Source organism: Penicillium brevicompactum (assembly GCF_028827555.1).
Source record: "Penicillium brevicompactum strain IBT 35665 chromosome Unknown utg000009l_segment0_segment0, whole genome shotgun sequence".
NCBI lineage: Eukaryota > Fungi > Ascomycota > Eurotiomycetes > Eurotiales > Aspergillaceae > Penicillium > Penicillium brevicompactum.
Window position 1 is genome coordinate 1,921,417 of NW_026623212.1, and position 13,193 is coordinate 1,934,609.

Genomic DNA, 13,193 nt, shown 5'->3' on the forward strand with positions numbered 1-13,193 from the left:
AAACACGAGATATCACGAAGTCAATCAATTTAAGACCTACGCCCCCAGAATTCTTGCACAGCAACCGATAGTTAGTTGTCAAAGCAGCGGCGCTTGTGTGGTCTTTCGATGGAGCTATCGTCCGAAATTGGAGAAGTTGAACGCTTTCGTTTCTGACCAGAAACTGGCTGGGCCGCTTGAGCCGACTCGCCCTTTGTGTCCTTGGGAATTTCCTCAATCATCAATCGCATATGCAGATCGCCCCAGCAGAAAAAGGTTCTAATCTTAGATATGCGACGCGTTCCACGCTCGAGTGCGCCCAATATCAAGTTAACCACCAACCCTCCAAGTCTTGTCCCCAACAACGCTTCAAACTCAGGGCTTCCAGGATACCAATCTAGCTCTGTCTCATCGTACCACTCCAGACCATTTTCTGCGGTATAAAGATAGTCCTGCATGAAACCACGAGTATCCTCATTCAGAACATTGAAAAGGTAGACACATTTAAGCGTGTCAATCGGATAAATGGTTGCATACGCGGCTGCGCTGATTTCCGAAGCGTAAGGACCGAACGTTCGCTTGATTTCCTCGATCATTAGTACACCAGGCGCAACTTGACCTTTCCAAACATTCAGCCTGGGCTGTTTGCCGCTCCATTGGTTGACATATAGACCCAGTTGCTGAATACTCATTCTTGCCCACCCACCTTCGTCTGGTTCTTGGATTTGGAGCTCGTCAAGGTGATCTTCCATCGCGTCGTATGAAACAGGTATGAGGTCTGGCTCGGTTGGGTCATTGTGGAAACCGGTCAAGTCTTGCCACGATAGCTTTGATGGCTCAATTGGACAGCCTGGTGCTGTTGAGTCTTCTATCCATCTTTGCCGTATCTGACCGGCTAGTTGATAGGCACCGTACTTGAAACTATCGAGGAGCCTCATTGTGAAGAGGGTTGCTATTCCTTTCGCGAGGGGGCTGTGTGATCGAAAAATGAACTGAAAATAATATGGGATATCTTATTGACTCTATGGGAAAGACGAAGTATATAAATCTCAACAAAATATTGGTAGACAAAGAGGTGAACTCGAAGTATGGGACTGGATCGAGATTCTTTGAAGACAAAATCCAACTATGGCATTGTTGGGTAACCAAAAATAGCCAATATCAAAGAGCCCTTGAATATTGCAAAGTCTCGAGGACGAGAACAAAGAAAAGTATCCGAGTACCTGAGAATTTTCCTCGCTTGACTTGTGGATCGCAAACAAAGGAACAATAAACCGATAACATTTGAAGACTCTGACACAAGGTATTTTGCCTTGCACATGAGCCAAACAATAAGAATGGAAGTCCAAGGAAGAGAAAACAAAGACATGATACGAAAGGACAAAGGGCTGGAGGATTGCGTGCCTTGAACTACCACTAATCTCCGACAACTACCAGTGCGGTATGTACTTGGACCATGAAACCGTCTCAAACGCACTTTTTGGCAAACTTCTCAATCCGATGAGATCCTCCGTCAATATGAATACTCGACCCACGGCATAGAGAACACAGACCAGGGAAATCGGAATCAAAGCACGAAGTGGAATTTCCAATGCAGGATCCTGCTCAGGGTCGATATTCTTCAATTTTGACAGGAAACGATAAATCCAAGAGGAACCCTCTTTGTTTTGTATAGCATGTGTCTTCTGCTGCGCTATATCCGCTTTGAATATAGTTTTGTGGAAATATAACGCAGCGAGACCCCCGAACAAGGTAAAAGCTACCATGCTTGCACTCGAAAATCGCCAGAGGATTTGCTCAGCTGTAGTAGGAAAATCTGTGTTCCAAGCGATGAGAAAGACAGAGCTAAAAAGCAGAACTGTCGGGGCGCAGACAATCTCGGCTCGGAAGTCCACGTTCGGCCCATAGTGACTGGGAATGCGGTCGTATGGTCTTCGCTCAGGTCGTATGAAGAGAGGTATGTGCAAGTAGTGGAGAATTTGAATGTAGTATTTCCAAAATCGCGAGATGAACCACTCGTCCCGAGAGAGGAACTCGAAGGGTGTTTCATACCACTGAGGTCCCGGGTTTTGATGGTATTTCCCTCGAATTGCGGCAACGGAAGCAGTAAGCTCCAGAGTGATGGGCCTGTTCACATCCATGGGTTTGTGATACCAACAAAAAGACGTTACCAGAAAAACCAGAATGAAAGAAAGGGTGGTTATTTCGAGGGTGGTGACGACAAGACCTTGAGCAAAGCGAAATATCGTGTTAAAAGTAAACCAACACGCCTGCGCTATTGTAAACAATCTACTTGAGTCAGTATGTCATGAAGCTTTGAAAATGGGTGTTTCAGGGCCAATAATCCGTGCACTTACTTGGCTAAACCACTTGATTTGCTCTTGTCCTCAATCTCATCCTCATCCAGCTCTGGATACGGGAGATAGCCATCCTTGACCAAAGAACAGAGCTGCTTCGCGTCTACCGGAAATGAGGGCATATCCTCACCCGGGTAGGTTATCAAAAATCCACCCATGTCAGCGAACCAGGCATGCTTGATAGACCACTCCTTGTATCCGGCGTCATGAAAGTCCTGATCTGTCAGGAGACTAATCAACTTGTGAGCATAGCATCACCCACCTTCAAAGATCGACGGGCGGAAGACCATTGCCCCAAGGCTACCATCAGAATAAATTCCGATCCGAGCAAGGCAACACAGGCAAGATCGAACTTGTATCTCCATTTTCTGAATTCCCCATCCGATTTGGCAGGCAGGTTTGGAGCCACCGAGGTCCAACAACAGAGAATGATTGTGAGAACGCAAGTGCAGAGAATGCTCCACGTGCCTCGCCCGTCAGGTTCTTGAACCCACCCCTCAGAGGCTAACGTATTGCTAATCATAATATAAGTTGCTCAGCCCACTCTAATAGACCTAAATCAATGCCATCGGGGTATAGAAGAGATTGTTATAAGTGAGGTGGAGTTGGTGTCTGCCACGAGCCCTGAAATGGTGTACGCCTCCTCATGTTTGACTACGCGCCTGAAATAGCCATGCAGGAATCCTCAAAAACAGTCTTGACAAATTCGTCACCCGGGCGTTAACATGCAGGTCACCCACGCAAGTAACGGGCTTTAGGCGCTGGCGCTAGTGCTAGCGTGCATCGCCCCCAGCCTCGATTTCAACCAGCATGCCTCACAGCCTCACTCCATTGAGAGACATTGCCGGTATGAGCGCGGAAATATTGACTGTTGGTCCGGCAGGCTCCAGGAATAAATGGCCCGGGTCTTGTGCGTCTGGGCCGGTATGCTCATCAACATCTGATCAGCCTATCAAGACACCAGTCTGGTCTCGAGAACCAAAATTCTTAGCCAGTACATGGCTCTTGGTAATAATAATGATCTTCTGTGATGCGAATTCTCGATATAGAATACCATCGCGGTAGGGCAAGGTCGTGACAGTCGGCGCCAGACACGACTTGAGTCTTGCAGTACTTATCGCTATGTGCTGCAACTAGCCGAAGGAATGACAGCCATCTTCCCCTTATGCAAGAGTGATAGAGAAACAGGTGATGAGCTTCACAAAATAGGAAGAAAGTTGGAGAAGAGGGAATGGAGAGAGGAGAGGAGAGTTGGGAAGGGAGAGATGCTGACTGGACACCTCAAACCACCTCATCTCTCATCTCCGCTCTGTCAGCTCCCCCAGGGCTCTTTTCCACAAAGTACAGACTCTTCCATTCGGCTTATTTATTTCGATATCTTCCACGATTTAGCTTAAATTTTTAAGTTTCGGCTATAGATAACCTTGGAATGCTTACCGAGCTCATCTCGCGTTTGATTGATCCGGAGGGTTTTCCAATGGCATCATTTTAGCCCCAAAGGCCTACGGTGGTGTTAGCGACAACCCAAATTGCAACATTTACAACTTCAGAGATAGACAAGTAGTTCGATAAGCTTGTATTTATATAACAAAATGATTTACCAGAAAAAGACAGGTTTTCGTGAAATTCTGCAACTTTACTGTGAACCATGGCTGTACTAGAGGCAGAGGCAGCCCCTGTGCCCCGAAAGTGGTACCATTGGTATTCTCCGGATGATACTCCAGAGGAAAGGAAGCTGATATTGAAATTGGATCTCTTGATTGTTCCGTATGCATTCGTTGTTTACTGGATCAAATACATTGACCAAGGGAACATTAGTAGGTCAACTTCCTACAGGCAAATGTCCGCAAAAGAATAGTAGGAATGCTCATTAACGGCGCTACTAGACAATGCATATGTATCAGGAATGTCTGAGGAGCTCGGCTTCAATGGGAATGAGCTAGTGCATTTCCAGACCATCTTCACAGTGGGCAATGTCGTTGCACTTCTGCCCTTTGTATATCTCTTCCCTCGGGTGCCGATGCACTACCTGGTGCCCACTCTGGATCTTCTTTGGGGAATTTTCACTCTGCTGCAGTACCGAGCTACCAGCTATTCAGAAATTATGGCTTATAGATTCATGGTTGCAATATTCGAGGTAGCACTCCCTGCTCAAAGGCTTTTGTCTGTTTTACTCACTCTGATAGGCATCTTACTTCCCCGGTGTGCACTTCGTCCTAGGATCCTGGTATAAAAGCAACGAGATTGGACGACGAGGGGGCGCCTTCTACGTCGGTCTCACTCTCGGCCTTCTCACCGCGAGTCTCCTCCAAAGTGCAACACTCGAATACCTCGATGGGGTGAATGGACTAGCGGGATGGCGATGGCTGTTCATCATCAACGCCATCATCACAATTCCCATGGCGATTATCGGCTACTTTATCTACCCTGGCACAATTGATAAGCCTAACCGTCTGGTGGTTTCACAACGAGATCTAGATATTGCACGCGCCCGGCTAGAAAGACAGGGATCCCAAGTGAAAAGCTCACCATTCTCACTGGAGCTAGCCAAAAGGATCTTCACGACAAAGCGATTCTGGCTGATACTCATCTGGGATGGATTCTTCTTCAATTCCAGCGCCAACGCAGCGTCCTTCTTGCTTTGGTTGAAGAGTCTACATCGCTATACGGCAGCCAAGCAAAACGAACTCAACTCAATCAGTCCGGCACTGGGTATCTTCTTTGTACTTTTTATCAACGTGAGCACCGACTTGTGGTTAAACCGCGCCTGGGCTATCACTCTTGCCTCGTGCATCAACTTTACAGGACTGGTCATTTTGGCTATCTGGAATGTGCCCGAAGGGGCCAAATGGTTTGCTTACAGCGTGCAATACTCGGCAGTCGCGGTATCTTCGGTACTTTATGGGTGGATCAACGTGCTTTACCGAGACAATGTCGAGGAGCGCGCAGTCGTGCTTGTTTTGGCTACTGCCATATCTACCATGTGGACATGTTGGATTCCACTTTTCACATACCCCACTGTGGAGGGCCCTCGATTTGCAAAGGGATATGTCTTTTCGGCCGTCATGACTGTCTGTTTAGTGGCTATGAGTTTTGTCATTCGCTATATCTATGGCCCAAACGGGTGAGTATCCATTTCAGATGGCTCTTCTCGTGCTAACCTGAAGTAGTGAAAAAAATCGCAAATATCCCAACGCTGGAAATGAGGCTATCGATCACTCGACAGAAGATATTTCAACATCGACAACTGGAAAGGGAAAGAAAGATCAAGTTTCTGTCACACCTTTGTGATTTAGCATAATTTGAGGCAGATACAATTGGTCCTTTGTAATATGATATAGTATAAGGGTCATGAAATTGGATGTTCTTTGTTAAATGCTCAGCTCTATGTGCAAAATCAGTCACGCTGATCTCAAACTGTAGGGTCTCACCACAAGCGGCTACATTCGGTGCCACTAAAGTACCGCATTGCGATTAAGTCTGCACACGAAGGTCAAGGTGCCAATTAGTCATTTCTTGCGGGCCCTGCTCGCAGGTTGCAGTCATATAGTGGTTATTTCGGGGTCTGGTCGTCATCACAGTCAGAGGTACGTGCAGCGTGCTTATAAGACTTTTGGGCATAAGCAGGTCCGAATCTGATATCGTGTCATGTAGTAATCCTTATGGTCAGCGCAACCAGAAGTAAGTATCCATGGATAACGCACTTCAGGTCTTCCAAAGCTAGACAGGGATTTTTCAAGACCGAACAATGTCTCTGATATACCATATATGGACACTCACGCACTTATTTCGGTTTATTTGGGGCAGAATCTTGGAATGTGAATTTTCCTACCGTAGGCTGCGCTGATGTAGTTAGGGCTGCCCGAGTGTGGATAGTGTAGGCCAAATTGGTCAGCCCCAAGAGCAATTCTAAGAACAGTTTCATCTGGACCTAATCATTCAGCCATGTAGAGATTGGCTCTTCAGTAGTGGCATTACTAAAACAGAATTAAAGACACTTTGTTTGTAATCCACCACAAGGTGTATGAAAACCTTCGGAGAATACACGACCTTTTGAAATCAACAGGCAGCACTTTTGACTATTATTAAGAAATACGAGAGAAAGCGGTTATAAGAGAGCACAGAGAAGAGCTGGTCGGGTTTCACCGCGCACGATCCTTTCCTTATTATCGTCATGACATCTCCTGACATCCATAAAAAGGCCACGAGAGACACGAGAACATCTTGAATACTTGATGAGGCAAATGCGCGATCAAAAGTAACCATCTCTGGGTGTCATCTTTACGATCGGGACTCAGATTTGTGTAAACTGTACGGCTTCTGCCGGGGTCTGGGGGTTTTCATATTGGCTGAGAGGGGCCATGCAGTGTTTCACACACGTGGAGCAACCTCGCATATGGGACTATGTGATTTCGAGGCCGCAGTGCCGCGTACATTGAGGGAGAACGATCCATAGGTTCTCTCAATGTAAGTATCAGGCCTTCTGTTGACTACCGATGCATCCACTGCCTTGGCCAAAGTTGGACAAGAGGTCCCACTAGATCGTATAAGGGAGGTTATAAGTCCAGCCACCTCTGCTCGTGAAGTTCAGAGATGTCACATAGCAGTGATTGAGAACTGGGGAACCGGACTCTCCCGTCAACATCAGCGAAAGAAAACCCCCAAATTAGAATATCAGTTCATCCATCATGCATCAGCCCATTTCGAACATGACGTTCAGAAATCTTCAGCACCTGCTCCAAGAGGTTTCGGATCAGGAAGATGGTGGCAACCTGATATGCTACTCCTTAGGAAACACCGATGATCCGATAACCTGTTCCTATAAGCAACTTTTTCAACATGCGCAGCGTGCCTCCTGGTCGCTTCGTGCAAGCCCCATTGCCTCTGATCTGAATCCCGGGTGTGCGGTTCTTCTGCACTTCGAATCCCACTGGGACACTATTATATGGTTCTGGGCGGTTATGCTGGCAGGGTGCGTGCCTGTCATTTCGACAACACTTCCCAACGACCCTTCACTCCGCATGGCGCATTTGGACCACTTGTCGAAACTACTGAAGGAGCCATTGTGCTTGACTCGCAACACTCTTGTATCCGAGTTCAGCCAACAGCCATCCATCAAGATAATGGCGGTTGATTCACTTGATCAAAAGGCCGCCCTCCCCTTGCTCGACTTCACTAGATCTGAACTGGGTGACACAGCAGTTATGATGCTCACCTCGGGCAGCACGGGGAAATCCAAGGCTGTGTGTCTCACTCATGGACAGATTCTAGCTGTTCTGGTCGGGAAACTATCCGTTGTGGCTCTCCGTGGAAATAGCTTCATGAACTGTATTCGTCTCGATCATGCCGCCTCTCTCGTCGAAATCCATCTGCAAGCTATGTTGGCGCTCAAAGATCAGGTTCATGTCCACAGCACGGATGTACTTTCCGACCCAATCAAATTTATAGACCTGATCGATAGGCACAGAGTCACCAGAACCTTTGCTCCAAACTCCTTCCTGGCAAAGCTTCGTACCACCTTGTCCGGGGTAGCAGCTCCATCTGGCGCAACGAATGGCGTTTCGCACAACTGGGATCTCAGTTGCCTGGATTATGTGGCTTCAGGGGGCGAAGCAAATGTAACCAGAACATGCGATGAGGTCTCAAAACTCCTTGTCCGCTATGGAGCCCCGAGAAACGTCATCGTTCCTGGCTTCGGCATGACAGAAACATGCGCTGGTGCGATTTTCAATACCAACTGCCCGCAGTACGATATTGACCACAAGCTGGAATTTGCCTCTGTCGGAACTTGTATGCCAGGTATTGAATTGAGGATCACAGATGATTCGAGCAACAACGTTTGTCTATCCCCAGGAGAGATCGGTAACCTGGAGCTCAGGGGGAAAGCGGTCTTCAAAGAATATTTCAATGACGCCCAATCGACCGCAGAATCATTCAGCAGTGATGGATGGTTCAAGACAGGCGACCGAGCCTTCATCGACCGGAACACCGGGTATTTGAACTTGACAGGCCGACTGAAGGAGACAATGATCATCAACGGAATCCACTATAGCCCTTATGAGATTGACAGCTTGCTTGATCGGGCCGACATCCCAGGCCTCACTCCTAGCTTCAACTGCTGTTTTTCTTCGTTCCCGGCCGGCGCAGACACAGAAATGGTCTGCCTGGCGTACCTACCGACCTACCGACCGGAGGATATGGCGACGCGTGTGCGAACCACCGAAGCAATTTCCAAGATTGTCATTATGGCTACTGGTTCACGCCCGGAGATCATTCCATTGAATGAATCCATTCTTCAAAAGTCCGCGCTTGGCAAGGTATCTCGTCAAAAGATCAAGACGTGTTATGAAAAAGGCGAGTACAGATCTTTTCAAGAGATCAATAGTGAAATGGTGAGGCTTTATTATAAGGCAGTCCGCACCCCACCGCAGAATGAACTTGAGCGTCAGATCCTCGCGATCTATATTGAATCTCTGGGGCTTGGCGAGGAAGGGTTTGGTGTGGAAACTCCCATTTTCGATGTTGGAATCACTTCCATGGAGCTTATCAAGCTGAAGAAAGACCTGGAAAGCAAAATCGATCTGGGTCAGGAACTACCACTGACGGCTGTCATGACAAGCTCAACGGTACGCGAATTGCACAATGTGTTGCAGGAGCTGCAAGCGCTTCGGGAGTATAGCCCCTTGGTTACTCTGCAGGACAAAGGCACCAAAGCACCTCTTTGGCTTGTTCACCCGGGGGGCAGGTGAGGTGCTGGTTTTCCTCAACCTTGCGAAATACATGAAGGATCGGCCGATTCATGCTTTGCGGGCGAGGGGATTCAACGAAGGCGAAATACCTTTCTCCACTATCGAGGAAACTGTGGACAGTTACTATGCCACTGTCAAAAGAACACAGCCCCACGGGCCATATGCGTTGGCAGGATACTGCTATGGGGCCATGATTGCGTTTGAGGTGGGAAAACTTCTTGAAAAGAACGGTGACGAAGTCAAGTTCGTGGGAGCATTCAATCTTCCACCGCATATCAAGTTGCGTATGCGTGATCTCGACTATCGAGAATGCCTGCTCCATCTTGCTTATTTCCTCGGACTTATGACTGAGGAACGATCGAGAGTATTGGCGGTTGCGCTGAAGGGGCTTTCGAGAGAGGAGGTGTTTGACGGAGTGATGAGAGAGTCTGATCCAGATCGCCTGGCAGAACTCTCATTCTCCAAGCCAAGCCTGATAAGATGGGCTTCCCTGGCATATGTCCTGCATAGCATGGCAGTCGACTACGACCCCGAGGGATCTGTGGCCAGCATCGATGTCTTTTGGTGCACCCCGTTGGCAATCGCGGCGTCATCCAAAGAGGAATGGCTGAATGAACATCTCAGTAAGTGGCAGGACTTTTCTCGAGCCACCACTGGATTCCATGAAGTTCCTGGTAGGCATTACACGATGCTGTTGCCGGAGCATGTCTTTGACTTCCAGAAGATCTTGCGGGGTGTGCTAGAGGCTCGAGGAATTTAGATTGGGCGGTGGCGGAGCCCTGAAACCTGGGATGCAATGGCCATCGCCCCGAGGAAATTTTGAAAAGGAACCAGATATGGGAATTGATTCTTATTGGAGCTCAAGAGGGTGCAAATTCGCTGGGTAGCAGAATCTCTGTCGTTTCAATCCAACTGCTATACTTTATGTGTGCACACACGTATCTGATGAGAAACACGTAGACCTGAAGTATCTCAGCTGTCTAAGCATGGAGGATGAAAGACCTCGAGATGTGAAAATAGGAGAAGATCAAAGGCTTGTAAACGACGGGGATGAAATTCGGATTGAGCCTCAACAATCAGGTGTCAACGCCAAGATGTGGACATTGCTCTTCACTTCCAACCTTCAACATCCTCATCTTTCTCCACCTTGAGGGAACTACTCCAGATCCAGAGGAAGAACACATGCATGTCTTTGAACCTGGAAATGGCTGCCATTGGGTCGGTGGAATTATCAATCAGCATAAATGCAGTCATGCGTGCATCGTACCACATAAGCATGGTACGTTTGTGAACTACACGTCATTGACTTGTCAGGCAAGCAAGTCAACCAGTATGGAATTCGTTTCCACTATGTGCAGGTTTTGGTACTTATTGCATGACTTGATTCTGGATCTCCCTCCAATTTTCTTTTTACTCCCAGTATCTGCCAACGCGCTCATCGTGACGGAATCACCGGAACAACCTAATCGAAACAGAGCTACTGGCATACTGTGAAACACCTCAAAACCACACCAGGTCACACAAAATGGCGTCAAAAGCCGAAGGTCAGAGCATCTCTGCATATGGAGAGGCTCGTTCTACCCTAGAGGGTAAGCCTCTCGATGCCGAGACAATACGGAAGATGAACGCCTACTTCCGGGCAAGCATGTACCTTTGTCTAGGCATGCTTTATCTTCGTGACAATCCACTACTCGAAGAGCCTCTTAAGTTAGAGCACCTCAAAGCCCGCCTCCTGGGTCATTGGGGGTCTGATGCTGGACAATCCTTCACCTGGATGCACATGAATCGACTTATCAAGAAGCACGATCTCGATGTACTCTTTGTTTCGGGTCCGGGCCATGGCGCTCCTGGAATTATCTCTCAATCCTATCTTGAAGGCGTCTACTCGGAAGTTTATCCGGACAAAGCTGAGGATAAGGAGGGCATGAAGAAGTTCTTCAAGCAATTCTCGTTCCCCGGTGGAATTGGAAGCCATGCTACCCCGGAGACGCCGGGAAGTATTCATGAGGGTGGAGAGCTCGGATACTCGATCTCACACGCCTTTGGCTCGGTTTTTGATAACCCGAATCTGATCACCTTGACCATGGTCGGTGATGGCGAGTCTGAGACCGGGCCTTTGGCAACCAGCTGGCATAGCACGAAGTTCTTGAACCCTATCGTCGACGGAGCTGTGCTTCCTGTTCTGCATCTGAATGGATACAAAATCAACAACCCAACCGTGCTTGCACGAGTGAGCCATGAGGAGTTGACATCTTTGTTTGTCGGCTACGGATGGAAGCCATACTTTGTGGAGGGAAGTGATTTTGACAGCATGCATCAGGCCATGGCTGTGACACTTGAGCAATGTGTCAAGGAAATCAAGGAGCATCAAAAGAAAGCTCGGGATTCCAACAAGCCCTTTAGGCCTCGCTGGCCCATGATCGTTCTTCGCACGCCCAAGGGATGGTCGGCTCCCCGAGAACTCGATGGCCATCATCTCGAGGGCTTTTGGCGTGCACACCAGATTCCAATCACAGATGTCCGCACCAATCCTCCGCATCTCAAACTTCTGGAGCAGTGGATGAAAGGATACAAGCCGGAGGAGCTCTTTGACAAGAACGGCAAATTGATCCCAGAACTCAAAGAGCTTGCCCCGTCGGGCAACTCGAGAATGAGTGCCAACCCCGTTGGCAACGGCGGTCTTCTACGCCGGCCGCTCAGCATGCCGGACTTCCGAAAGTATGGGTTCACGGATATCGAACCAGGCAAGTCAATCAAGGGAGGCATGGCCAACATGGCCATATTCCTCCGGGATCTGGTCGCCCAGAACATGCATAACTTCCGACTTTTCGGACCCGATGAAACCGAATCCAACAAGCTGGCCGAGGTGTACAAAGCAGGCAAGAAAGTGTGGATGGGAGACTACTTCGAGGAAGACAAAGATGGAGGCAACCTGGCACCTGATGGCCGTGTGATGGAGATCCTAAGCGAACATACCTGTGAAGGATGGCTGGAAGGCTATGTTCTCTCCGGACGTCATGGGTTGCTGAACAGCTACGAGCCTTTCATTCACGTCATCGACTCGATGGTCAACCAGCACTGCAAATGGATCGAAAAGTGTCTTGAGGTCGAATGGAGAGCTCGGATCGCCTCTCTGAACATCCTTATCACAGCGACAGTGTGGAGACAAGACCATAACGGTTTCACACACCAAGATCCAGGCTTCCTCGACGTGGTCGCAAATAAAAGCCCAGAAGTCGTCCGCATCTACCTTCCACCGGATGGCAACACTCTTCTCTCGGTCATGGACCACTGCCTACGCAGTGTGAACTACGTAAATGTCGTCGTCGCCGACAAGCAAGATCACATCCAGTTCCTCAACATGGAAGAAGCCATCGCGCACTGTACCAAAGGTCTCGGAATCTGGGACTGGGCCAGTAACGACCAAGGCGAGGAGCCGGACATTGTAATTGCATCCTGCGGTGACGTGTCGACACACGAAGCTCTCGCAGCAACAGCTCTACTGCGGAAGAATCTACCGGATCTGAAAATCCGATTCGTCAACGTGGTTGATCTCTTCCGACTAATCTCGACCCTCCATCATCCCCATGGCATGTCGGACAAGAAATGGAAGGCCATCTTCACAGATGACAAACCTATCATCTTCAACTTCCACTCTTATCCCTGGCTCATCCACCGGCTCACCTACAAGCGACCCGGTCAGCATAACCTGCATGTACGGGGATACAGGGAGAAGGGAAATATCGATACTCCATTCGAACTTGCTATGCGCAATCAGACTGATCGATACAGTCTTGCTGTCGACGCGATTGACCTCGTCAAGTCTCTTGGAAACACTGCCTCTGGTGTGCGAGAGAAGCTGATCAATGAACAGCTCGCTGCTAAAGCGGTGGCGTTTGATAATGGTCTTGACCCCGAGCATATTCGGAATTGGAGTTGGCCTTGGCCTAAGAAATAGCACGTTTCTTGAAGGCGCTGGGGATGGTGTTCGATGGTAAATGATGGTTCGATACACGTGAATCTTCATAATAATACATGCTCATTTTTGACTTATCGTTGTTTTCATGAACACATTACCACGGACTGTGTCCACGGCCACGGAGAGTCT

General features: G+C 48.5%; 5 protein-coding genes across 5 annotated transcripts; 3 read left to right on the plus strand and 2 right to left on the minus strand.

The window, feature by feature from the left end:
* Positions 1-71: 71 nt before the first annotated feature.
* N7506_012160 (uncharacterized protein) lies at positions 72-917 on the minus strand (the record flags this gene model as incomplete). The annotated part of the gene is made up of 1 exon (XM_056961451.1): positions 72-917. One exon carries the CDS (start codon positions 915-917, stop codon positions 72-74), a length of 846 nt encoding a protein of 281 aa, XP_056805985.1.
* A 492-nt stretch (positions 918-1,409) lies between these two features.
* Positions 1,410-2,626, minus strand: N7506_012161 (uncharacterized protein; the record flags this gene model as incomplete). The annotated part of the gene is made up of 3 exons (XM_056961452.1): positions 1,410-2,268; positions 2,337-2,556; positions 2,599-2,626. The coding sequence occupies 3 exons, from the start codon at positions 2,624-2,626 to the stop codon at positions 1,410-1,412; spliced, it is 1,107 nt and encodes a 368-aa protein (XP_056805986.1).
* A 1,358-nt stretch (positions 2,627-3,984) lies between these two features.
* On the plus strand, positions 3,985-5,464 carry N7506_012162 (Major facilitator superfamily domain general substrate transporter; the record flags this gene model as incomplete). Its single annotated transcript, XM_056961453.1, has 3 exons — positions 3,985-4,153; positions 4,223-4,473; positions 4,523-5,464. The coding sequence occupies 3 exons, from the start codon at positions 3,985-3,987 to the stop codon at positions 5,462-5,464; spliced, it is 1,362 nt and encodes a 453-aa protein (XP_056805987.1).
* A 1,560-nt stretch (positions 5,465-7,024) lies between these two features.
* Positions 7,025-9,845, plus strand: N7506_012163 (non-ribosomal peptide synthetase; the record flags this gene model as incomplete). Its single annotated transcript, XM_056961454.1, has 2 exons — positions 7,025-8,962; positions 9,042-9,845. The coding sequence occupies 2 exons, from the start codon at positions 7,025-7,027 to the stop codon at positions 9,843-9,845; spliced, it is 2,742 nt and encodes a 913-aa protein (XP_056805988.1).
* A 765-nt stretch (positions 9,846-10,610) lies between these two features.
* On the plus strand, positions 10,611-13,043 carry N7506_012164 (phosphoketolase family protein; the record flags this gene model as incomplete). Its single annotated transcript, XM_056961455.1, has 1 exon — positions 10,611-13,043. One exon carries the CDS (start codon positions 10,611-10,613, stop codon positions 13,041-13,043), a length of 2,433 nt encoding a protein of 810 aa, XP_056805989.1.
* Positions 13,044-13,193: the final 150 nt, after the last annotated feature.